Source organism: Mastigoproctus giganteus, chromosome 2, assembly GCF_048544385.1.
Source record: "Mastigoproctus giganteus isolate SK-2022 chromosome 2, ASM4854438v1, whole genome shotgun sequence".
Taxonomy (NCBI): Eukaryota; Metazoa; Arthropoda; class Arachnida; order Uropygi; family Thelyphonidae; genus Mastigoproctus; species Mastigoproctus giganteus.
The window spans coordinates 142,021,459-142,049,312 of NC_143576.1; the positions used below are offsets into that span (position 1 = coordinate 142,021,459).

The 27,854-nt window shown below is 34.7% G+C and overlaps 1 protein-coding gene across 1 annotated transcript in view; it reads left to right on the forward strand.

The window, feature by feature from the left end:
* LOC150089623 (1-phosphatidylinositol 4,5-bisphosphate phosphodiesterase epsilon-1-like) overlaps positions 1-27,854 on the forward strand; it is a 634,994-nt gene that overhangs the window by 363,787 nt on the left and 243,353 nt on the right. Inside the window, exon 29 of the mRNA XM_090390053.1 lies at positions 6,806-6,922. Within this exon, the coding sequence (XP_090246179.1) occupies positions 6,806-6,922 (117 nt within the window). The remainder of the gene's footprint in view (positions 1-6,805; positions 6,923-27,854) is intronic.

Below are 27,854 nucleotides of genomic sequence, written 5' to 3' on the forward strand. Positions count from 1 at the left end.
AACTTCTTTGTAACCTGAGACTATTGCCCTAAATGAATTATGTAATGTTTTAGTGCAGCTTGATGCAAGCCTGTTATTCTTTATCAATGTCCTAATAAAACTGTAAAGGATTATACAGGAGTATCTAATATAATCTTACTCAAAGACACAAAAATAACATTAAATCAAGCTGGATGAGTGGAGTTAGCACAAAACTCCCCACAAAAATATACACCATAACCATGTAATGGCAAAACTCCAGTAGTTATAGTATTACTGCTGTGCTTTCTATGTAGCAATAGTACTGCACTGTAATGATATGCAGTAATAATATTCCATGTTGCCATGGTAAGGGCAGTCTAGAAACATTTGGATAACACCTTATATATTGTGTAGTTCCCAAAAGTTGTCCTGTTTTTTTACTTCATATACAGTATAGTTGTAATTAAACTAAATCATCATGAAATAAACTATTCTAACACTTCATACACTATGATATATATTTTAATAAATGAGCATTATGTTATAAACCATAACTAGTACTTGTTCACGTGCACAAGTAAAAACAAGGGTTATAGTTTGCCTTTCTCAAACTGCTGATGTCATGTCATAAGAAGTATCTCCAATACAGTGTCTAGCATTTTCATAGCATATTGTTACCCTGGTATCCACACTCCATTACACCCTACTTTTTCTTATTGTTGAAAAGCCTATTCCATAGTTCCTCTGTGTTTCCTCTGTAGTTTCTGTTTAAAGCAACTTGCTAAATTTCTTGATGTAAAAAGCTGCTTTATTTTTCTTTTTTCAAAATCTCTTTCCACTCCTATTACTGAAAAGTTCCTATTACTACATGCCTGGACACATTCCAGCTCTGGCCATTCCCTGGTGATCCCTCTATTCATGTAAGATAAATGTTTATACTCTGGGATGACCACATGGTCAGAGGAGTTCACAAGATCAAAAGAATACAAGAAACAGCACTATATTTAGCAGACATGGGCTTGAACCCTGATCACTCAAAGCACGTGTACTTATGTACCCTCGCGCCTGACCACTCAGCTACAATGTGTCTGTTATGTTCATCTATGTGAGTTTCAGATATTCTCTCCATCTTGCTTATATATACCTTGCCACATTTTCACTTATTTTTCATTATTATATGTCTTCTCTTATGATCTGATATCAGACCTTTCAGCAATCTCCATCTTTTATTCATTGGCTTAAAGATCACCTAAAGACCATAAGACCTTAAACAAAAAGAACCTTTACATACTTAAAAAAAGTTTTTTATGGATCCTTTTCATTTTTTTCCAGTTCCTTCTTATGTATGGAATCTCTACTACTCTTTTTGTAATCAATATTCCATGTTTGTTATTATGTTGGATATTTCTCTGTGATCTAAATATGATGAAAATGAGCAATAACTGAACAGAGAATTTAATTACAAAAAGAGCAGTAATGATACTACACATGAAAGGTATTGATAAAAAAAAACACAAATAATCTGTAAAAAGGACAGTCTTGGGGTGATCTTTAAACTGATTAATGAAATGGGGAGTTTTCCAAGGACTGACATCAAATTATAAGAGAAGACATAATACAAAAAACATAAGCATAAATGTAGCATGGTATACATAGGCAAGGCAGGGAGAAGATTTGAAACTCGCACAGATGAACACAATAAACATGTGAATAAGGGAAACACAAAGAACATGAATTGGGAGAGCATGTGCTCAGCTTCATCCAGGCATATAGTGATAGAAACTTTGCAGTAACAGGAAGGAAAGCGACTTTAAAAACAAGAAAAATAAAAGAAACCTCTTACATCAAGAAAGTTAGCCAGGTTGCTTTATTTAAAGAGATAAGGATATTTTTATTTTAAAGAGAGATATTTAAAGAAATAAGGGTAGAATCATAGGGGAGCCTATGGAATGTGTTTGGTAGACATTGAACACCATCCATTCACACTATCAGAAATAGGCTGTGGGAACTCTAGACACTGGATTAAAGATACCTCTCATGACATGATGTCAGCGTTTGAAAAAGATAAATTTATACCCTTAGAGCTTACTCATTGTTCCTGTGAACAAGAAACTGTACAGGATTTTAAATGCAATGCTTATTTATTAAAATATTTATCCTTATGTATAAGGTATTGGAATAGTTTATTTCTTGATGGATATCACCTGTGAAGAAAACATCTCATTTAAAGGCACAATTAAAGTTATATCAGTACAACACTGAAGACTGGTAGACAGAAAATGGCTAATCACACAAAGTTGAAATTTATGAATGTTACCAATGGAAAATAATATGTTATACAACATTGTACAGAAGGTTGAAATGAGTAGCTTGTTTGTATCCCATGGCAGAGGAGTGGAATTAGTTTCTGGAGGCATTGTTATTAATGAGATTTCTGGCACATAATTTGCATTTGTCTGCTAGTAGCACAGCAGTTACTAAATGGTGCAGCAGCTGACTCTGGGTAATCCTGAGAAACATTTGGATTTTGTTCTTCAGTTCCTTGCTAGGATGGAAGTTGATGGTACAGGTAATTGGCATTTTGTGGTAGTTGGAATGTTCTGTGAACCAATGATGTGCATTTGATTCTTTTTCCAAGCAGCAACAGTGATGCCAATGTCTACAATTGTTAGATATGTGGGAAAATCATTTCCATGTGCCACTGATGAAATATCATTGCATTCCCCATATGTCACTGTATGATACAGTACGTACTCTATATTTTTAACCACTGTAGTCATTCTAGATTCAACGACTTGGTCCCATAACACATACTGTGACTGGTGCATGATACCATGAACCCACCCAAAGTGTTATTCCCAATATTCAACCTAGGTGCTGCTTGGATGTAGTGGTTTTCATGCAGGATGGAGAAACACCACATATTCTTCGTCTAGTGGCATAGCTGTTTTATATTTGCATAATTTACAGTCTATTTCCCTGCTGCTTCTCCACCTGGCTTATCTTATCTCAACCATGTGATTTGTATTGTGCAGTTATTCAAGGTATCTCTGTGTATCTATAGCAGACCTAACTATAGATATATCTGTGTATCTCTAGCAGACCTAACTAGAGATATATCTGTGTATCTCCAGCAGACATAACTAGAAATAGATTAGCATTAGTAGAGGCATTTGATGCAAGAAAGCAAGCTTATGCAGCATCAGCCAAAAAAAAAAAAAATAATAAATAAAAAAAATAAAAAATAACCACTTCTACTTCACCCCTCTGTTCGTTCGAAATACCTGTCCAGCTGAGCCTTAAACTTATTCAGGCCATCAACTTCCACAACAAGGGATGGAAGTCTGTGTAGCTGTGTGTGTGTGATCTGTGTATCTCTAGGAGACATAACTAGAGACATTGGAAACATTCTCAAGAATATGTTACGAGCAACAGTTTGATAGTGTGTTCTATGATTCTGGCATATTGTTTATGTTTGACATCAGTAGACATGATATTGAAAAGTTTGATTAACATCTGATATACAGCAGTGTTCAAAAGAATTGCATCACCTCATTTTTAGGTTGTTTTTTCCTTATACTTGCAGCTAATCTTTTAGAAATAGTTGAAAGAACATAAACAAGTAATAACAATACACATATGAAATTATTAATTTCGAAAAATTTACTTTTGTGCTTTATGGGTAAATATACAATGAAATAGGTACTTTTCTAAAAAATAACATTTCTTATGGTTTATATAATAACAAAAATTCTATGAAAGCAGTGAGTTTTTCATTATTTTGCTCATACTAGGATGACAGGCAGCTATATAACCAGAAAACTCAACAAAGTGCACACTAATGTTTCTTTGGCTAACCCTTGCTATGATGACTGCTGCACATTGCATAAGGTTCTAAATGTATTCCTGGGAAAAAATCTCATAGTACCAAATGCAGATTAATGTCTCCTCTAGCCTTCTATGTGTTTTTTGGTTTCTTTTGAATTACTGAAACACTCATTTTGTTCCAACAATTTTCAACTGGATTGAGGTCCAGAACTATTCCCAGGCCATGTGCTTGTGCAAATTTATTTATCCTTCAACCATTCTTCATGTATGTAGAGTAAAGACAGCAAAATAAATTACATTTATTTAAGCAAGAGTGCGTGTTTCATAAATGTAACACTTTTGCTAAAGCTTAAAATTTTATAAAGTAGTACTTATAGTTTTGGCTCTATGGTATGGAGCAGAGTCACCCTGAAAAATGCAATTGACAATATCCCCATACTGACCTCTAACTATGGGAAGTAATTTTTTCTCAAGAATGTCCTTGTATGCTTCAGCATCACTGTACCCTTCACAAATTCAAGAACACCAACTCCTCTCTGCGAAATAAAGCTCCATATCATTTGAGATGCAGAATGTTTCGCTGTGGAGATGATACAGTCAGGATGAAATTCTTCTCATCTTCTTCGTCTAAAAGTATGCTGGCCATCTGAACCATGCAAGTTTAATTTCAATTTATCAGAGAAAATAACACATTTACACTGATCCGCAGACCAACTAGCAAGCTCTTTTGCCCACTTTAGATGTTGGGCTTTCATTTTTTGCATCAAAAGTGACTTTTTTCTTGGGTGATGTGCTACTAATCTTGATGAGAAAATGCATCTACATACAGCAGTAAAGGCAGTGCTTGCCTTTACTGCTGTATCTTCCTCCTCCCATGCTGTTTGAGATCTGTCGATAAGAATCTTTGTTTTAGACACACAGACAGACCAGAAATGTGTCCTGTACGCAGAAGATATTTGTGGATGTCCATTTCCTTTCTTTCTGTTAAGACTGCCAGTTTCTAATAATTTTCATAATAAATGTGCCATGCTGACTGATTACAGTGAATCCTTTTAGCTATTTCATGCATAAAATGTCCCAGGAGCAATACTTTTCCACATGGTGTTAATTGTGAAAACTTAGCCATTGCAACAGCACAGAATATTGGGCTTGTGGTATATGCACTCTATTTATACTGTCATTAGGGTGATGCAATCATGTATGGCAGTGGTCTCAAACTGAAATTGCATGCGGGCCGAATGCACGATCTGAAAGCAGCTGATGGGCCGGATTTTTTTTTTTTTAACAAAATGAGTGAATATATATATATTACACCGTACTTACCCCTAATGTATGGATCCACTCCTTTATAACCTGGTGTTACGCGCGTGTGTGTGTTGTGTGTAAGTTTATAATAAGTTTGGAAATTTTACTTTTAAAATTTAATTTGCCTCAAACATGGTTTAATTGAAAATTTATTTCAATAATGTTCATCAGTTGTATTTTCTACAATGTTTTTCTCTATACTTACTTTTTATTTCTCAAACTTATATTTTTCTCCTTCTCTCCCTGGCTAAAATTATGAGACTCTCTCTTTTGGTTAAATTTTCTTTTCTATTTTCTTTAGATGCCCAATCACTTACTAAATATTTATCAAAACATACATAAACAATAATAATAATAACGCAAAGAAAAAAATTCAAATTTATATTTATTTTCTATCTTTTATTACAAAGTGTAACCAACAGAAATTTCAAGAAATTTCTGTTGGTTACACTTTGTAATTCAAATGTATTGACAGCTAAATATTAAATTTTCAGCTGACATTTATTTCAAATAATTCTAATATGTTGAATTAACCACTAAATAACTTACTTTTAATTTAAACTAAAAATAAACAAATTATGAAAACTTTCCATGTGGGACAAAACTTGAGAATAAATAATAACAACCTGTTCTCTTTTTTTTTTATTTATTAAATTTTTCTTCGACACATACAGAAAAAATACATATGTTTGTATGTATGTAAATAATTATAAACTTTTTAATTTCTTACTACAACTTGACACTTGATGACGTTTCGATTCTGATAAAGTTTGTAGCCTTGGAGAAAATTTACTTGACACTGTCTTCATCACGAATTGTAGATGCTCATCGGTCAATCGGGTTCTTTTCTTAGACTTATTAATTTTCAACTGTGACAAAGACAAAGCTCCAACCTATTCATTCTATCTCTTTTTCCTTCAATGGCAGTCACGCACATAAGCTCAGTCCATATCTCTATGTCTCTAAAACTATAAGCACCGTATTTACAACAAATACATAATTGAAATGTATTTGCGGGCCGTGTAAAACTACTTCAGGGGCCGTATGCAGCCCGCGGGCCGCCAGTTTGAGACCACTGATGTATGGCACATGACATCGTCTAAGAGAGCTTGCTAGAGATGGAGATATAATTGTGTAATGCTATTACAGCATATATAATATATTGCCAAATTTCACAGAAATTCAATGAATATTGCAAGTGATGCAATTTTTTTGAGTACCACTTGCAATTTGAATAAACCTGCTGCATAGCTGTTCACTCCTGCCAGTGGTGTCCAGCACTGTTTGCCCTGGTGGTATGTTACAGAACTAATTATTTTGTTTCATATCATTCCTTTCCTTATTGTCTGACTACTATCTATCCTTGTCATAGTTCATTATAAGCTTTTCATTTTTGCACCATAAAAATCAATCACTATCTGTCTTAAATTCCAGCTTTGTGCAATTAACTGTATTCTGTCTGCAGGCCTTCAAATATAGTGACATAATTTAATTGTAAAGTGGAAGAGAAACCTATCAATGATATATGTAAACAATGTTTGACCAGTTGGTCAAATATATATCACTGATGGGTTCCAGTATTTGCACTGTGATTCTTACATTGAAGCATGCATACACATTATTTATTATTTTTTACATTAACATTTTACAGATATTAATTAATTGAAATATAGATTTTTCTTCACTGAATTAATTTTGATTTTATTTCCAGGGTGTAGTGGAAGCCATCAACCGAAGTGCCTTTGTTACTTCACCCTATCCTGTGATTCTCTCCATTGAGAATCATTGCTCATTGCAACAACAAGTGAAAATGGCACATATCTTCCTGGTAAGCTTTCAGGCAGTTAGAGGTTTATCTGACAATGTTATTCAGAATAAAAATTTAATTTCCTTAAAAAAGTATACTCAGTATTGAGAATTTAGTTTGAGCAGAACTTTTGTTTTTCTTAATTAAAATAAACACCTGCATCACCCACCATTATTTTTCACACATATTTGGGATGTTTACTAAAAAATAAATAAATTGATTCATTATGCATTATGAATCTGCAGATAAAAGAACCACTAGGTGGCAGCAATCACAGTGTATTGGTGTGGGATTAGATGTAATAACTATTATTAAGAATAAATGGAAGGGTTTTTGCTTTAGTAAAGGACTACAGTGGACTCAGACAATTTTTAAATTTTATATGGTGAGGCCAACTAATGATGTTATCAACAACAAATTCTAAATGGGAAGCATGTGGGAAAATAATGATAGAAGCCACTAAGCTTATCATACCAACTAAGATATACTGCTCAAGTAATACTGACCTAAATAGATGTCAGATGAACTAATGAGACATGTGGCAGAGAAGAAATATGCGTGGGATGTATATAAATTATCAGGTGATACAAAAAGCTATGGTAGATATAAACTAGTCTGCAATGAAGTCACAAAGGAGGTTAGCCAAGACAAGGAAGATTAAAAGAAGTCTTTGGCAAAGGATTCCAAGAAAAACAGAAAATAATTCTTTACTTATATTAACAATAGAAGGAAGAGGATGAATCACATTGGTCCATTTGATATTGATGATCCTACTCAATTGCTTTCAAACTGAATAGCTATTTTCCATCTACATTCACAAATCAGGAATTCTTTAGGGAAGTGGATACTAGAAGTTTATCAAACTCTAACAGGGAAATAAATGATTTTGTAATAACGGAGAGGAAAGTGGAAGAGAGATTGTTGAAGTTAAACACAAAAAAGGTGCCTGTGGTGGATGCAGTAGTGTTTCATCACTAGCCCTGGTGCAAAGATTTTTTCTGGGTTCCCCTCAACAAATTTTTTTTTATTAATAATGTTTTTATTAATTTTTATTAAAAATAATTATGTGATTATTATATTAATACATTAAAAATAGATGCTTTCATTGGCAAACACTGAACACAAATATTAGAAATAGTTCCCCAAATATTTAGGTAACAAAGTACAGTAAAACATTGATTATCCATGGTAATTCAGGGACACTAGAGCCTGGATAATTGAAAAACACGGTAAATCAAAATTACATTTTTATTTCTTTAAATAACTTCCAAAAAACATAAGATGTTACATGTATATAACAACAACAATAATATTTTATTCATTTTAATAGAAAGTGTGTGATTTTTTATTTTTTTTTTTTTTTTGTAGCATTATTTTTTCTTTTATTTTTCTTATGTGTCCACAAATTTGTAAAATTTCAATATAATTTACATCATCTTGACTTTATATGAATTTAAGTAATGTCTCTGCAGCTGTTAGGGCTTCATTACAACTTACTTTGCAAGCTAGATTTAGTTCCTCATCATCCTCCTTGTCACGTCCTGCCATAGGTTCTTGTGCACTTTTGATTAAGTCACTGTCAGTCATTTTTTCATAGCTGGGTTCATTTTTGTCAATATTTAACCATTGATTAACACTTGCCTTGTCTAAGTCTTCACATCCTTCAGTATTCTGAACTGAGTTTCAAATATCAGGAACGATTTCTATAGTGTTATTTGAGTCTCCCACTTCCAAGTTATTTTTCATAATTACAAAGTCATTGGGCAATATTTTTTGAACAATTTTATAATTGTTTTGCTTTTAACTTCCACCATGCAGTAGAAATGTTATAGATATCATCTTTAATTGTTAGTGACTTCCAAAATAACAGAGCATTCTTTTATTCCGTGATAAAGTCAAGGTCTTTCTATACAATTGTTTCATGCTCTCAGTCACACCCTGGTCCATAGGTTGCACCAGTGGTGTTACGTTGGGTGGAATATAAATGGCAATAATATCGCCATTTTCTGCAGATAGTTTTCCAATGGAGGATGGGATGGAGCATTATCTAATAACAAAATTGCTTTATGGAGGAGACCTTTATGAGACAAATTTTTTAGCGTGAGGAACGAATTTATCTGTCCACCACTTTTCATCGAATATATCCCTAGTCATCCATGAAAATTGGTCATTATAATAATCTGTTGGAGTGTTAGTTGTGCCCTTTAAACTTCTAGGGGATTTTGATTTTTCCACTACGGTTAATTTTAATTTGTCATCCCCTGAAGCATTTGCACAACATAAAACTATTATTCTGTCTTTGCTAATTTTATATCCTGTACATTTCTTTCATGTACAGATGCCAACCTGTAATTGGGCATTGCTCGCCGATAAAGTCTCACCTTGTCTGAGTTGTAAATTTGTGATGGGGAACAAGACCCTTTTCTTTAATAATCCTAGCTAATTCATCACAGAATAAAGTTGCTCCCATGTAATCTGCACTGAAATTTTCACCCTGTATCTCTAATTCTCTTATACCATGCCTGTCTTTAAATTGTTTCAACCAACCAGATGAAAATGTAGGTGTTCTAGGCATTTCTAATTTGTCAAAAAAAATATTTTGCCTTGATTAAAATCATTGGTCCAGATATTGTAATTCCTTTAGCTCTTTGTTGTAAAACCCACTTTATCATTAGACTTTCAAGATGTTCATTTGTAGCACCTTTGAGCGATTTTCTTTGTGAAGCACAAACAAATGTGTCACATTTAGAAACAAATTTATCTATATTTTTTTTAATAATGTCCCATGCAGTTTGCTGGCCAATTCCAAATTCGTCTGCAAGCTTTGAAACACTTTCACCTTTTTCATCTTTTATAATTTCCAGTTACTTTTTCATTGTTAAAACAATTCATTTTCTTTTACCTGAAATTTTTAGGGGTTGAAATGTGAAATAAATATTACATACAACACATAGCAAGCACTCGCACTGTTTAGTAGACAAATGTGAATAGGTTAAATTTGTATGTTATTTTGCATTAGAAATGCAACAGGTGTTTCAAGACACTTGAAACACCCACAGACACTTCGCATCTGTGGGTGTAAAAATGTCTGACATGATTTACCAGGTGGCAAAACGAGAGATGCTATAGTGATTTCCTGTGTGTACTTTATGAATCCACTCACACAGATAAATAATATTCTTTAAATGTTTGTTAAAAATAAAACTATATACATATAGAGGATCACAATTAATCTGACCATACGGATAATTGAGCCCCGGATAACTGACATTTTACTGTAAATATATATACATAAAATAGAAAATATTATTATTATTATCAGTTTGTTTCCCACAAAATCGTGGACCACTCCAGGATGGCTAGGTGCCAGGAGGGTCTGGTATTTAGACTGAGATACAAGGCACCACATGTACAACAGGTTACAACTAGAGTACGCATGTACAATGCGTTACCACTAGAGTACACATGGGCTCGACCTGGAATATGTACACACATTTTACTTACATATAAATGGTTGAAGTAATATTCAAAGTTTGAAAATTTTATACAGTATAACCCGGATAAGAAGTTTTCCAGGGGACTGGAGGTTTAGAACTTCTTACGCCGGAAAACTTCTTAGAAGAGAAAATTACCTAAGGATATGAAATATTACCTACACAAATCAAAATGAAAAGATACGCATACATAAGTTAAAGATCATTTTTAATTACTATTTCAGAATTTATAAATATTTTATAAACTCAGGATTTCTAATTACTTAATGTTCTGTTCATTAAACTCATTACCAAATACTCATTAACAAGTTGGAAGGATGAGCTCCTTTGGAGTTTCAACATACCTTAAAAGGTCAAAATTACAATAAGACAGAGAACAATCTACTAATTAGTTCAGAACTGTTCATAAAAATCGGAACTTAATGGCAAATGCTTCACTGCTTCAAGTGGTCAAAGCTATCCAATTATGGATATCGATGAAAACAATTGTAATATGTCATTTCCATTATATCAAAATTTTTATACTAAAAAGGTTTTAAGGCTGAAAGCATCAGACTATGGAAAATTGACTACTCGAACAAGTTAGTGCATTGCATAATTTTAGTTCGCAGTAAATCACTGAAGTAGGTGGCATCATTTTTGTGATATCACATATTGTGAATCCTTCATGAGTTGCCCTGATATTGAACTACCCAGAATAAGCAACGCTTCGACACTGGATTCTCGAATAGGCAACAGTTCGCTAGTGGATTCTCGGCAGATACCATCACCCAGGGGTGGTGGTACCTGCAGAGAATAAGTAACATTAGTCTTCTCAGTGGTGAAGCATTGCTTATTGGAGGTAGTGCAATATCAGGGCAACTGGTTGTGAAGGCATTCACAATATGAAATGTGAAAAACGATGCCATTTTACCTACTTCAGTGGTTTACTATGAACTAAAGTTATGCAACACACTAACTTGTTCGATTACCAAATGATTATATTGTTTAATATTTTTAATATTAAAAATATTATACAAAACATATTAAGTAGAAAAACGTCATTATAATAATACACTGTGTATTCTTTATCACGAACTTTTTACGCTGGAAAATAATACATTACAATATATAGAGGTGAAATTGGGACTTAAGAAACCAAACATAGTGCAGGAGAAAATTTCTTATGTAGGAATTTCTTATCTGTTATTTGGTTTTTTTTTTTAGGAGCATTAGCAACTAAGGCCATATTGCTCCGGGATATGTGATGGTCATTCCCTGACCTTTCCGCATCCTCCGTATTTGGTGGTGACGGGCTCGAACCCCGGTCTAATCAAGAAGCATGTGCTACGCACTGCTGCTCCTTCCCACCTGGCTACGGAGGCGCCTAATTTCTTATCTGGGTTCTATTGTATATAGTTTGAAATTGATAGTATGAACCAGAGCTGTAATGCTCATATGTTCTACATTGATATCAATATTTGTAAAATAATAAGAGAATTTTACCTCAATATAATACATAGAACACTTCTGTATGATACTCTCCAGCAATTAAAATGAAAAAAAATCGCAAATCTTACATTACAGTAAAAAATAAAACTCAGTTGAACACAATTAATAATTTTTAATTTAGTCAGCTTCAAGAAGGAAAATCGTTTTTTCAAATTTTTTGTTAAATTTCTTTTAATTAATTTAATTTTTAATTTAATTAATTTTTAATTAATTAAATTTAATTAATTTAATTTTTAATTTTTAAATAAATATCAATCAAAATTAAAAATTAATTTTAATTTTTAATTTAGATTGATATTTAATTGTGTTCATTTGAGTTCTAATTGTGTTAAATTGTGTTCAATTGAGTTTTAATTATTTTTTTATTTTTTACTGTAATGTAATTTACTGTAATTTTATTTTTTACTGTAATTTATTTTTTACTGTAATTTGCGATTTTTTTCATCTTAATTGCTGGAGAGTATCATATGGAAGTGTTCTACATATTATATTGAGGTAAACCTCTCTTATTATTTTACAAATAGTTTGAAGTTATACAAAATAGAAGTTTACAAAAGATATAAATTACAAATACAAAATAAATATATAAAATTAAATAGTTAATATAAATAAATACAAATTATTTATAGAATGGCATTCATTGGTCAGGTGAAAGTGTCCTTCACATATTCATCAGCTGAAATATAAAGATATAAACAAACTAATCAACATTTTAACTAGTATTTATTAATGTTTATAGAAATACAACAAATACCAGACATCAAACGGGCACACCAGTTAGATTTTAACTTTTTGTGCTTTCATTTCAGCAAAAGATTTTACAATTTTCTCGATATCTGTAAGTTATGAGCCTATTGATTATCTATTAATAAAATGGCAAGTCCTGACATCTTTCATGTGTTATCATACTTCTCATATAATTTTTTATTAACTTTAGTCTTGAGAATGTCTGTTTTGATGTTGATTACTAGCAAATTTAAAAATAGTAAAAGAGAAGTGTAAATATTAGGGAAAGCTGAAATAAAGAGAGTAATTTTGAATAATCAACAATTCTGCTACCTCCCTTATTGACGAGGCGCCTCCGTAGCCAGGTGGGCAGGAGCAGCAATGCGTAGCACATGCTTCTTGATTAGACCGGGGTTCAAACTCATGCCCACCAAATACAGAGGATGCGGAAAGGTCAGGGAATGACCACTGCATATCCCCGGAGCAATATGGCCTTAGTTGCTAATGCTCCTAAAAACCGAATAACAAACAAACAAACCTTATTGACGAAATCTTATTTCCTGTTTCAAACTAGCTTTGAATGATAGGAGTTGAGCACTAAAAGATGATGCTAAATCAGGTTTATACCCATTGTACAGATGTTCTGCAGCTTTATTTAATTCATCATCAGTTACTGCTTGTAAACTTTTCGGGTGCAGTGCATGAAGGTGTCAGCGATCTCATTTAAACTATGAAACATCTCTTCAGTTCCATTATAGCTCTATCAAAGATAGCATCGAAAGCTCAATTTTAAAGTGATGTTCTGCACTCGTAATCTGCTGATCATCACATAACTCACCATCCATTCATACAAAACCTTCAAATTTTGTTTCTATTCCTCATGATGGTGACAGATATTATGCACTTTCTTTAAAATAATTAAAATTTTTTCTTGATTCTTGCAGACTTTCTAGTGTAGTGTGTAGCATCTGAGATGCTTTCGACAGATCAATATTTGGTGTCTGTAATAGTTTAGAAATGACATCAACCGACTGCAAAATATTCGCGAGTATTACTAAAAGGAAAACATTTTCCTAATGTTAAAATTTTTGTCCTAATACTTTTGCATTTAAAATTTCCTCTTTTTTTGCTGGGTAGAATTAATTGAGATGATGCCTTCATCACATTTGTAAAGTTATATTTCAAAGCATGCAATGATGTGTGACTTGATGACCAGTAGTTAGATAATTTTTTAAATTTTGTTGTAGATAATTTTTTTAATGTTATTTTAGCAGCCTCGGAGAATAACTGCAGTTTCCCATCTTTTACCACTACTATAAAAAAATACTACAACTCATACTAAGTCAGTGGTTCCCAGTCAGTGGTTCGCAACCCCTAGGGGTTCATGAAAGTGTTCCGGCGATTTGCACTAAAACTTTTGTAATGGCATCTGCTTAGGGTTGCTCTTATGAAAAAGAAAGGCCTAAGCTTTGCAAATTACAGTGTCAGGAGACTAGGCACCTGCGAGGTGATCTGATTGAGGTGTATAAAGCCTTGAATGGTTTGAGCATGCTCAGTGCTGATGGGATTCTTCCTCTTGCTCAGAATAATTGCCTGAGAGGACATAATTTGAAATTGAGGAAAGACAGTTGTAGGATAGATGTGCGGAAGTTTGCCTTTAGCCAGCAGGTGGTTGATTGCTGGAACAAACTTCCATCTGTCATTGTAAAAGTTGATAGCTTAAACAGATTCAAGGCAGAACTAGACAAACGTTTGGAGCGAGTGGATGGGTGGGGTGAAATGAGAAATTTTTTTTTTTTTTTTTTTGGCTGATGCTATATAAGCATAATGAACATATACAGAATTTTTTATATTTTGATTTAAATTTTTCATGAACCTCCACATGCTCTGCTTGTGGGGTGGCTCCCTCATAACTTTGATCATTCATTTTATATAGATCCAGGGCACAAGCATTTAAATTATCTTCCAAGAGTTCGAATTATTTTCCTTTTGAGAAATTCCATTTGTTGAATGATTGCTTCCTGCAGTAAATCTTAGAAAAGAATCATTCATGCTAAGGGATACTGTTCTTGTTGCTTTCAACAGAAACATATCAAATAACTAAACTTTGTTGAACTTTTTTTGTAACGTCTTGTGTGGTGTCAGAAATAATAGAAAAAATAATGCTTTTTAGTAGTAGCAGTAATAGAAGCATGTGATGCAAGAAAGGAAGAACTGTATGAGCTTATGTAGCATCAGCCAAAAAAAAACAAAAAAAAAAATTATGTAATTATGTACCAGGTACATTGCTGCTACTCTACTCTGAGACTGATGGTGTCACTGATAATGTCACAGCGGCAGCTATTAAAAATGTCTTTACTGCAGGAACTCACTATGAAACTCATTAAAAAATTTTGTGTAAAGTTACCATTTCGCATATATGTTCATGAAGACATGTTGTATTATAATCCAATACTGAATTATTTTAGGAAACTGTCTTTTCACCCATCCCCATTTCCTTTTCGATAATGAGCAGTTGTTGTTGTTATTTGGTTTTTAGAAGCATTAGCAACTAAGGCCATATTGCTCCGGGTTATGTGGTGGTCATTCCCTGACCTTTCTGCATCTTCCGTATTTGGTGGTCACGGGCTCGAACTCCGGTCTAATCAAGAAGCATGTGCTACGCACTGCTACTCCTGCCCACCTGGCTACGGAGGCACCTAATGAGCTGTAAATTGTGCAAGAGTGTTGTGCATCTTTTAATATGTTGCCCAGTTTTTCATATTTATCAAAAATACTATCTTTCCATATATCCAAAGACTCGCTCTCAACTTGTTGTTCATCCAATTCAGCTTTTGATTTACATAATTTCTGATGCTCATGTGGCCATACCGTTGGCACGTATTCAATCACTCTTGAAGACATGGACATTGGGTATCGTAATAAATACCAATCTGCCTATTGTGAACTCATCTCCACAGAATTCAATACATCTACACATAATGCTCATGTTAGATCAGTTATATCCATATCAGGATATTCTTCTTGCAACTCTATAATTTTCCTTTGCAGGTTGCTTCTTCCTCTGTTATTTTTATTCACATATTCAACTACATACATTGCACATGAATATTCTTCTATAATAAATTGTAAATCCAAATTAGATTTGAGCACTCATAAAATCCAAGGATTGTAATTATTCATAAATTTCTCTTCTATCTTGCATTTAAGAAATACACATGTTCATTTGATACCAGCCCTCAAAATATTTAGATATTCTTCTTCTGATTGGCATCGATTTGATTTAAGGAATTAACACGATTATCCAATTTTAATGAGTCGTACATTTTTCGATATTTTTTGCGATAAGCTAATCTTCGATTGTCATCTGTGGCCATCGGTATCAATATACGAGTTTGCGACATTGGCCAAAAAGGTGCTTCAAATTGACATTCGCGTCGGTTTGCATTATTATTTTTATAACAGGTAAAAGTATGTTTATGTTGCTGTAAATTTGAATAATCTGAAGTTTTCTCTATAGAACATAATGCATCTATCATTTCGATTGCTTCTTCCATCCCACCTTCTTTTTCTTCTAATGGTGCATAGGATGCATTGTTCATCCATAATACATGTGCATCTGGACTTCCTCGATGTTGAAATTCAATGCATTTAAAGAAATTCACAACATAATATTTCCCAAAAGGACTATAGGTTTTCGATTTTAAAATTTTGAGTATACTCTCAACAATTTTATTAAAGTATATGGCACATGTTATGGGGTCTTCATTTATTAATGTAGATCCATAACTTCATTAGTTGTAATTTCTCGTTTATATCTGAATTTTTATAACATACATATAACATTTGTATAACATACGGGCCATGTTGGTTCACACGCACTAAACGTCAAGAACATTGTAGGTTTTCCTGATTGACAAATCATGGCAAACACATCTCGTTTATGTTGACTCCAATAATATGTTGAATTGGGAATTTATTTTAGAAATGCCTTTGTAGAAGGCCTCCATAGCCGAGTGGTCAAGAGCGGGAGTGCATTTGTTATATGTTGTTATTTGGTTTTTTTTTTTAGGAGCATTAGCAACTAAGGCCATATTGCTCCAGGAATATGCAGTGGTCATTCCCTGACCTTTCTGCATCCTCCGTATTTGGTGGTGACGGGCTCGAACCCCGGTCTAATCAAGAAGCGTGTGCTACGCACTGCTGCTCCTTCCCACCTGGCTACAGAGGCGCCCGCGGGAGTGCAGTAGCACATGCTCTTTGAGTAGACTGGGGTTCAAGCCCCTGACTGCTAAATATGGTCAATCTGCCAACCCACATTGGACCAGCGTTGCAGATTATGGTCCATTTTTCTCAGCATGAATTGTTCAGGAGGCTTTCATCCTGCATTTCTGGTGAGTATGGGCTTGGCACACCCAGGGTCCTGAGCTGGATATCATCATTCTTCTCTTCCTTGGTGATTCCCTTTAATCTCTCTCTCTCTCTCTCTCTCGGGGTAGTTCAGAAATTTTTTTTTGGCTGGTGCAGCATAAGCCTCAGGTTTCCTTGCACCATATGGCTAATAATAATAATAATAATAATAATAATAATTTACCTTTTTTTTTTTTTTTTTTTTTTTTTAGAAATGGCAAGTTAGACTCTAATGACTTGTTTATAAATTCTTGTGATTCCAATATAGAATGAGTAATGTTAGCTGTTATTCCTACTGACTTAAATGCAATTTACAAATTTTCTGCGGTACGCATTCGCATACTTTTCACTTGCCATATATAGCAAATGTTGGGGAGTTACTCCATGAGTAACTTTAAAGGGAGTAATTTTAAATCCATTTTTAAATTTTCGTGCATGTCCCAAATATATAGCTGGAAAAGAAAATTCTTCTGCATGTATATCAAATATGAAACTTGTTGGAGATGATTTCTGACCTGGTGCTATACATAAATATTTATCTTCAGTCCATAATAATGTTAGTTGTTGAACTAACAATAGTTCATCATCATTGTTGACAGGTTCCACAATTTCATCTGAACATTCCTGTTCACTATCATCATTTGTCCCCAAGAAATTGTGACTCAATTTTATGCAGTAGAATTTATACAAATTTTGAATTTATCAATCTTCAAATAGGCCTCTGGGGGTTGGGAATATTCATATTCATAATAACTGCACAATCATACACCAACCGTTATTAAAAATATATAAATAGTGTTATATTATATTAAAATAATGATGTAGATAAATGAAATAAATAGAATTATGTAATTGCACCGGATAAAACTGATAAAAACGTAACTGTCTGTACAATAAAATATGAAATTTTAAACTGCAAAAGAATTATTTACAATAAAACAATGCAGATAAAACAAGATGATAAAAGCGCTAAAACACCGTAGCTTTCAGAGGCATCCACCTCCTTTTTCAACAGTGAGGTTTATCGTACGGTGCCTCCTTAAATATCAGCAGGCTCACGGTTCTCAGCACATGTTTCTACATGTTCCAGTGCACATGGGGGAGAATACTGCCCATGCTTCTGTAGAAACACGTGCTGAGAACCGTGAGCCTGCTGATATTTAAGAATATGCCGTGCGATAAACCTCACTGTTGAAAAAGGAGGCGGATGCCTCTGAAAGCTATGGTGTTTTAGCACTTTTATCATCTTGTGTTTTATCTACATTGTTTTATTGTAAATAATTCTTTTTCAGTTTAAAATTTCATATTTTATTCTACTGACAGTTACCTTTTTATCAGTTTTATCCAGTGGAATTATATCATTCTATTTATTTCATTTATCTACATCATTATTTTAATATAACATAACACTATTTATATATTTTTAATAACGGTTGGTGTATGATTGTGCAGTTATTATGAATGTGAATTTATCAAATATCATAACCATATTTTCTTCTTCTTTTTTTTTTTTTTTTTGGTAGTTGTTGGCGCATCGGCTTCTGTGGCCATAGTGCACCTCCCAAGGTTTTTGCAGTACTTTGATCCAAGCCTGAGGCGGGATTCGAACCTGCGACCTTTGGGTTGCCAGGCAGGCACTTTCCCACCTGGCTAGCCCGGTCGGCAGTATTTTCTTCTGCACACATCCTTGTAGATATGATGATTTATGTGTGAGTCTTCATTTTATATGTACATTAATGGCATAATCATCATCTAATTCTCTAGGTAATTGATGAACAATCATATTTACATTAACTGGTACATTTATTACTTGTCCAATGATCCCATATTGTCCACGTTCATAATGTAAACAATGAATTTGCATGAAGGGTAATTGTGGTGATATCAAACGCTCAGTTACAACATCCAGTGGAGGCAAATGAGTAGGATATGTTGGATATATAAATCCATTTGATGTGGCCATAGTTGGTATCCATATCCCTTTTAATGAAGTATGACATGTATTACACATCATGAAAGTACTTACTTCTTGTAAATGAAATTCATTTTGAAGTAATTCATATAAAGTTGAAGGAAACGGCTTCAAATCTAATGATTACAAACATTACAACTAAATCTAAATGGGCTTTTCTACACTAGTTTTTCAAACTCAGTGTCAGCTCGTGTAGACACTACAAGGATGTAATCAGGAATCTCATTATTAGCCATTTCTAATTTCGCTTTTTTTGTGCACAATATTCCTTCATTCATTCTGCTGGACTTTTAGATTCTTGATAAGTATCAGGCATAGTAGAACTCTGTGGTTGAATTTCATTATGATTCTGAATAGCTTGAATTTCTAATTTCCTTTTCTTCCATTCAAGATATTCCTTCATTATTTCAGCTTGAGTTTTTTTGTGTGCAGTTTGAGAACTCTCAGGCATAACGAAACACTCTTGTTGAATTTCATCTGGATTCACATTTCTGTCCAACTTCCCTTTCTTTCTTTAACGATATTCCTTTGAATGCTGGGCTGTAGATTTTGGCACAGTCACTCGTGTATTAATTATTAAGCTGATAGAACGGTATAACGTAGCACATCACTGCTCAGTTGTACTTGTTGTGTCACTGCATCTTGTTCGCCACTGTACTTGTTGCATACAATTCAGTTTTCTTGGGCGCATACATTGTACTTGTTGCATACAATTCAATTTTCTTGGGCGCATACATTGTACTTGTTGCATCACTGCACACAACAAGTACAATGCATGTGCATCAGGTTTCATGACGATTTCTAGGTAACATAACGCTTTTTTACAAATAACGCCGGTAAAAATGTTTTTAACGTCAAAACAAAACAATTTCACACATTCATTCCCTCTAAAAGTTTATCCAGTTCATCATTAATGAATTTATTTAAGATATCAGCTTACAAAAAGTCAGATGGAAGTTTGTTCCAGTAATTAATGACCTGCTGGCTAAAGGCAAATTTCTGCACATCTATTCTACAGCTGTCTTTCCTCAGTTTGAACCTATTTCCCCTCAGGTTCATAATCTGAGCAAACAGAAGAATCCCATCAGAATTCAGCATACTCAACCCATTCAAAGCCTTATACACCTCAATCAGACCACCTTGCAGGTACCTAGTCTCCAGCCACTGCAATCTGCAGAACTTAAACCTTTCTTGGTAAGTGGACCCATTTGTTCCTCTCACCAATCTTGTTGCCCTTCTCTGTACATGCTCAAGCAACTCTATATACCTCCAAAAAGAGGCCTCCAGACTTGTATGCAGTACTCGAGTCGTGGCCTAACCATTGCCTTATACAAAGGGTTAATCACCTCCTTTTCCCTACTAGAAAAATTCTTGTATATCATTGACAATACCCCATGACCGGCTCTGACAGCTTATCTGCATTGCTCAGAGAAATTCATATCTGACTGCACAATCACTCCTAATTCTCTTTCATTTTCTACCACCCTAAGTGTAATACCACACAGTTGGCACATTCCTCTGAGGTTACTTCTACCCATATGCAGTACTTTGTATTTGTCGATGTTAAACTTCAGTTGCCACTTCTCAACACATCTCCCTAACTTTATTAGATCCTGTTACAGTAGCATAAAGTCCTGACTGTCATTAACAATCCTGCCAACCTTTGTAACATCTGCGAACTTGAACATTAAGCCTGATATACCTTCATCGATATCACTGATAAATAAACAACAAAACAATGGGCCCAGCACTGTCCCCTGGGAGACTCCACTAATAACAATAGCCCATGAAGAGCAGTGTTCATTGATTACCACTCTCTGTCTTCTCTCACATAAACATCCCTTTATCCTTAGCAGCCACTTCCCCTTAATGCCATACTGCTCCAATTTGTACAGCATTCTTCCATGTGCAACAGTATCAAAAGCTTTCCTGAAATCTAGGTATACGATATCAAAATTATTTTTTGCATTCAGTTCCTTTGTAACCACATCATAGTATTCAATAAAATTTTCCAGACAAGACTTTCCCTTAACAAATCCATGTTGTGTCTGAATTATTTCTGCAGTCTTGTCTAGATGATCTTGCAGTGCATCTTTAACCAGGGATTGCATTATTTTACCTGGAACAGAAGTCACTTTAGATCCCATTTGTGAATTGGGGATACATTTGCACATCTGCAGTCCATGAATTATTGCTGCAGTCTTGTCTAGATGATTTTACCTGGAACAGAAGTCACTTTAGATCCCCTTTTGTGAATTGGGGATACATTTGCACTTCTGCAGTCTGTGGGGACTTCCCTTGAGTCCAATGATGCTCTCATAATGATGGCTAAGGATTTGCTAACTTCTTTTGCCATCTCCTTTAATATAACTGGATAGATTCCATCTACCCCAAGTGTCTTTCTTATGTTTAACTTCAACAATTTCTCCTCCACTTTGCTCTCAGTTATTACAAATCATTAAGCACTCTGTTATAGTTTGATAAACTTCTGGCATTTACCTTCCTTAATAACTCTGTGTGTGTGAATATAGATGCAAAATACTCATTCAGATTATCAGACCCTGAACAATATTTCTGAATCAGTATGAAAACCCTAGTAACTTCCACGATTAATTCCTTGAATGCGTCCCACTTAGAATTTGCTGTTGGTAACATCATCAGTTGGTCCCACTGTACAGAATTTAAAAACTGTCTGAGATCACTGTAGTCATTGAGGTTGTCACAGACATTCTCTCAGATATGCCAGACAAGCTGTGCTTGCTACCTGGGAATCTAAAACACTGATGGAACTAATATTCAGGTGACACTCAAGTCAAGTGGACCCGATTTCGGTAAAGTCTGGATGGTCTGTGACAGCCAGATCCTCTGTGAAGGATCTGGGTATATTCTTACCATTTGTACGCCATATCAAAAATTTAATTACTTCATACAGCATGTCCCCCTCCACGTTTTCTTACTATTGAATACACCATGAATTGTCAAACTAATAGAGCAAGCTTATCTGAAAAAGATCTAAACCTCCCAAACACTTCCTAGTTCGTTTCACAAATATAGGTGGTCTCAGTTTTAATCTCAATGATGTCCATTTCCACTTACAGTCTGCCAAACCCCATGTACTTTTTTGACCGAATCTCAGTTATCGGTTGATTCAATCACTGCTCATCTCAATTGCCAAAATTATTCTCTGTATGATTCCTTTCACCTCAAAGGTGGTACTTCTGCATATGTCCATTCCAATATTTCCTATCAGAGACGGTAATTTGGAATCTCCTCTTTTCGATCTTCTCTGACTTAAAATCTCTCTACCTCATTCTGTCAAATTCATCTCCTTGTCTCTACCGTTCTCCCAAATCCTCTAATCACTTGGACCTCTTTGACTTTCTGCAGTCCAGCTTTCCTAACAGTGAAGTAATTTTACTTGGTGATTTTAATGTACACAACTCCAGCTGGCTACCAATTTCTAGTCACACAGACCCAGCTGGTGGAGGCTTTAGCAATTACTAATGAGCTCACACAGATTGTTCATTTACTGCCAGAATACCAGATAATCCTAACCATACAGCCAACAAACATGCTTGATCTTTTTCTCACAAACAACCCTTCTAAAGGGCTCACATCTGGTGAGTATGGGCTTGGCAAACCCAGGGCCCTGAGCTGGATATCATCATTCTTTTCTTTCTTGCCTTCTTGGGTAACACAGGAATTTGTTGTCTTTTTTTGGCTGGTGCAGCATAAGCCTCAGGCTTCCTTACACCTTAAGGCTAATAATAATAATAATAAAAAATAAATAAAGTACTTAGTTGAAGAATGGTCCTTTAAGCACCTCAGATCACAACTTGGTGATTGTCTATTCTCCAATAGAGCTTTTATCTCATGGCTATTCCCAACCTCGTATTGTTTGGCATTACAAATATGCAAAATGGGATGACCTGTGAGATTTCTTTTCTTCTTTTCCTTGGTCGGACTACTGTTTTAAAACTTCTGATGTCAACGTGCTCAAATCGTGTCAGTGAAATTATTCTGGTAGGAATGGAATCCTTTATTCCACACTCCACTTTAAAATCTCGTCCCTTTATTTAAACCTTGGTTTTCCAATAAATGTGCTAAGGCTGTTCAAGAGAAGAATGTTGCATATTGTAATTGGCTTGTTTCCAATTGTTCAGTTTCATTTTCTGCCTATACCAAAGCCCTCAACAATTGTAAATCAGTTATTAATCAATCTAAACTAGATTTTGAACAGGCTAAGAGTGGAAAACTTGCTTCTTGCCCTAATGGTAGCCGATCATTCTGGTCTCTTGCCAAAGCCGCAATTTTTGCCCATCTCTGTTCCTACCTCTGTTAAAACCAGATGGTTTTATTGTCACTTCAGCCAAGGATATCGCTGACCTGCTAGTATCCCATTTTACTTCCAACTCATGTATTATTGATTTTGGTTAAACACCTCCCACCATTCCCGACAAGCTCCATTCAATGCCTCCTTTAGTCTTCCATCAAAATGATGTACGAAGGATTTTTATGAATCTTGATGCAAAGAAAGCTCGAGGTCCTGATGCTATTTCTCCACTTGTTCTCAAAACCTGTGCTCCTGAACTTACTCCTGTTCTTTGCCATCTTTTTTCATATTCCAAAGGTGCTTCTTTCTGCTTGGAAATTTGCTCATATCCACCCAGTTCCTAAAAAAGGGCAAAAAATGCCTCCCAGCCAATTATCATCCCATTGCAATTACTTCTACTCTTTCTAAAGTAATGGAGAAATCAATTAACTGGGAACTCTTAAACTACCTAGAAACCTTCTGACTGATCAACGATCGCCAGCATGGATTCCGTCAGTGTCAATCCTCTGGTGATATCTGGCTTATGTTACCCATTGATGGACAAATTCAATGTAAAAGTTTGGTGAAACAGAAGCAGTTGCTCTTGACATCTCTAAGCCTTTGGACTGTGCTTGGCATAAAGGTCTTCTAAATAAGCTTCCATCTTATAGTTTGCTAACTGTTTTTTGTAATTGGTTATCTAGTTTTCTCTCTGACTGCTCACTGAGGGTGATGGTAGATGGCTCTGTCTTCTAACTTCTCCAGTAATGCTGGGATCCCCCAAGGTTCTGTTCTTACCCCCCCCCACCCTTTTCCTCTTGTATATTAATGACTTTCTTTCATTGACTGAAAATCCTATCCATAGTTTTGCTGATGATAGCACAATGCATTCCACTTTCCAGTTTGAGAAACCCTGCCCTGCTGAATCAGCTTCAACTTCTCGAATATCCACTACCAATTCCTTAAATGCCGATCTCCAGGTAATTCTCCAGTGGGACAAAGATAACTTAGTTGATTTCAATCCTTATAAAACTCAGTCCTGTCTTATATCTCGCAAAAAGGATTCTTCTGCTCCTATGCTTATCTTTGGTGACACTCCAATTTCTAGGCAAGATGATATATCTCTTTTTGGGATATATCATTTGGCTTCTAATCTCTCTTGGCACAAGCACATTACAAATATTGCTTCCTCTGCATCTAAAAAACTTTGTTTTCTCTTTCCCTCTTGGCATTACTTTTCTTCCAAATAGCTGTTCACTCTGTAGAAATCACAAATCCACCCTACCATGGAATATTGTTCACACATCTGGGGTGGTACCCACAAAACCTCTCTCAGGCTTCTAGATTCCATTCAGAAGAGGGCAGTTAGGTTAATTAATGAATCATCTCTAACAGAGTCTCTCCACTCTCTGTCTCATAGATGTACTGTTTCTACTGCATGCCTTTTCTACAGATACTTCCATGGGCACTGTTCTTCTGAATTAGCTTCTATAATTCCCGCTCTCTGTTTCAAAACAATCTGAACACATGCCGCCAACATCCATTTACTGTCCAACTTCAAACTCACAGAACCAACTTTTCATCTTCCTCATTTATTCATTCAACTGCCGTTTTCTGGAACAAAATTCCGTCATATGTATTTTCTGAAAATTACAGTCTACAGTAGTTCAAGTCTTATGTCAACAAATATCTTCTTTTGTCTTCTCAACCTCCAACCCATGCACGGTACTATAGGTTCTAATACCTCTAATGTTTGTGGTTTTCACAAAAAAAAAAGTCATCTTTACAGAAGCAAAAACCCTTCCCTTTTCTTATGTCATTTCAAATTTCCTTCTTTATGTTGTTTCATAATATTTGAATAATTTCATTTTGAACAGAAGCATTCAAATATCTTATTGTACCTCTCCCTGTTTTCTTTTTTTTACAGTAATTCTTATAAAATAGAATTGTACTTGGAAAGAAAAGCAATAATTGAAAGAAACATACCTTGGTTTTCAATATGAACATTTTTATCATGCCCTCTTAATGGAAAATTACACAAAATCGGGGTTAAAGGTACATTAACTACTCAACCCAAAATGTTGCCCAATAATTTACTTTGTACTTTGTTACGTAAAGCATTCTCTGATTCTTCAGACATTTGATTGATGGAACTGTCGCTAATTGTATATTATACAGTGATTAATGAGACCACTTTTGAATATATATATACACACAGCAGACTCTCGATTTACCGGGATCGGATTAACCGAGACACCTAAATACTCCAAATTTAAAAAAAAAAAAAAAAAGAAAATTAACCAGAAATCCTAAAATTCAAGTAATAACTAGAATAGGTATAAACTGATGTTTTTCAAGTCATAAATAAGTGACAAGAAGCGGCGTTATAAGTCGTCATTGGGAGATTGGCAGGTGTGAAGACAACCTCCGCTGTCTTCACACCCGTGGCTCAAAAAAAAAAAAGAGAGACCAAATATGTAGTTTGTTTTACTGCATCGCATCAATTGCTGTGTTCCATTGCACTGAAAAAGGCCAAATTTTATTTTGTTATTTATGTCAGGGATGTCGAAATTTTATTTTTATAGTGACTATTTTCTTTTTTTTTTGTTTTGTTTATAAATCACGAAAATGATGGGCAAACGCAATAGTTATGCATCTGTTCGAAAACGGTGCATCTGTTAAATCTCTAATAAACCATTATAATGTTGATGACCAAACCGTATGCGACATTGTAAAAATTAAAGGGAAGCTATTAGATTTAAAATCGACATCATAAAAAAATAAAGGGAAGCATCGTATTGGACACGGCAGTAGTACGTGGTAAGTTTTTCCATTTTTTTATCTATGGTATACTTTTTACGGAGATTGCCAAACATTTTTCGATACAGTAAGTCCCCGACTTACATAGCTTTGGACTTACATTACATTATTTACATGACTGAAGATTTCAGTGAAGGGGACACACATTTCACCATAATAATGTAAAACCCACACCCACAGAATTCCAGCTATCGGTATTATCGCAAATGCAATAAATCGAGTTTACTACCCATTTATAATTAGATGCACTAACAGAAAACTTAATGAACCAGAAAGTGCAAATTGTTTTTATTTTTTTATGGCAGTGACATCCAGGAAAGAACTTTATTAAAATGTGAGCTCGCGTGGGCTGATAATAGTAAGTTTTGCCTTAACCCTGTGAAGTTCTTTCAAAAAATTTAATTTTGACTATTATCATGGTGCTGACTAAGAGAATAAGTGATAGTGGTACTAGTAAATCTATCAAGAAAAGGAAAGCAATCGAGTTGGATCAGAAAATTAAAATAATAAGGATGTATGAAAATGGCCACACATTAACAAGTATCACACGGAATTTAGATTTGTCAGTGGCAATGGTGAACATAATAAAGGAGAAAGACAGAATACGAGAAGCTGTGAAGCAATTGGCACCAATGAAGTCAACTATAATAACCAGGACTACAAAATAGGGTAGCCGAATGGTCAAGAGTTGCTGCTGCAACACAGCAGCAACTCTCAAGGCAGAATGTGCTAATCTCACAGGAGCTAGTTGTTTTCTGTGACTCTGTTCACAAAGAAATAAGAAATATATTGTGCAAAAATGGATAGACAGAATAGGACCAGAGTATGTCTGCCAAAAGTTGATGAAGTTGTAGAGCAAATATTATCTTTTAAAGGAACTAAAGGTAATACTGTTAAATGCATTGGCAGTAATGACATTAAGAGTAGGAGATCTGCAGACTTACTTAACAAGTACAGGGCAACTTGTAAAAGAAAAAATTGGGTTAGGATTAATTTGAAAGTGTTTGCAATTCTGCCCAGACGTGATAAGAGGAAGTACACAATGAGAGTCCTGTTAATAAATTCCACCATGGAGAGATTATGTAAAGCTCATAGGTTAGAATTTTTTTCAGAAGGGTGTGTGGTGTGTGCTCGTTAACAGGAAAGACTGCTTCTACGGGGATAGGGTACACTTAAATAGAAATGATGCAAGAATATTTACTGATGAAACTTTTGAAATATTGACTGGAACTTGTAGATTGTCTCACACACTAGCAAAACTTTTGTCAATTTATTGAATGTCCATTTTCTACAGTAACATGTTAGAAAAGAAACCAGAGAGAGTAATACTCTTGATCTCATTACCAGCAATGATTATTCATCCATTAAGAATCTGCAGATAAAAGACCACTAGGTGGCTTATTGACACAGTGTTAGGTGGATCAGAAAACTGATAGCATGGAAAGATACACAGAATAATAGATTAACTATAGCTGCATGCAGAGTTGAAAGTGATTCTTACACTTTTCTATTGGAGGGGGCAGCAGCCTAGAAAGTAAGGTGCCAGGGATTTCTAGAACTACTGAGAGATATCATGGAACAAGTAAATGCATGGGCTGTGGGAGTAACTAAGAGTAAAAACAGGTGCATATATACTTGCATTACATGAATTATTCCAGGGGCATAGTAAATAAATCTGATGAATTTGAAGTGCTGTTCAAGACATCAAATGCAGACATCATTGGGAAA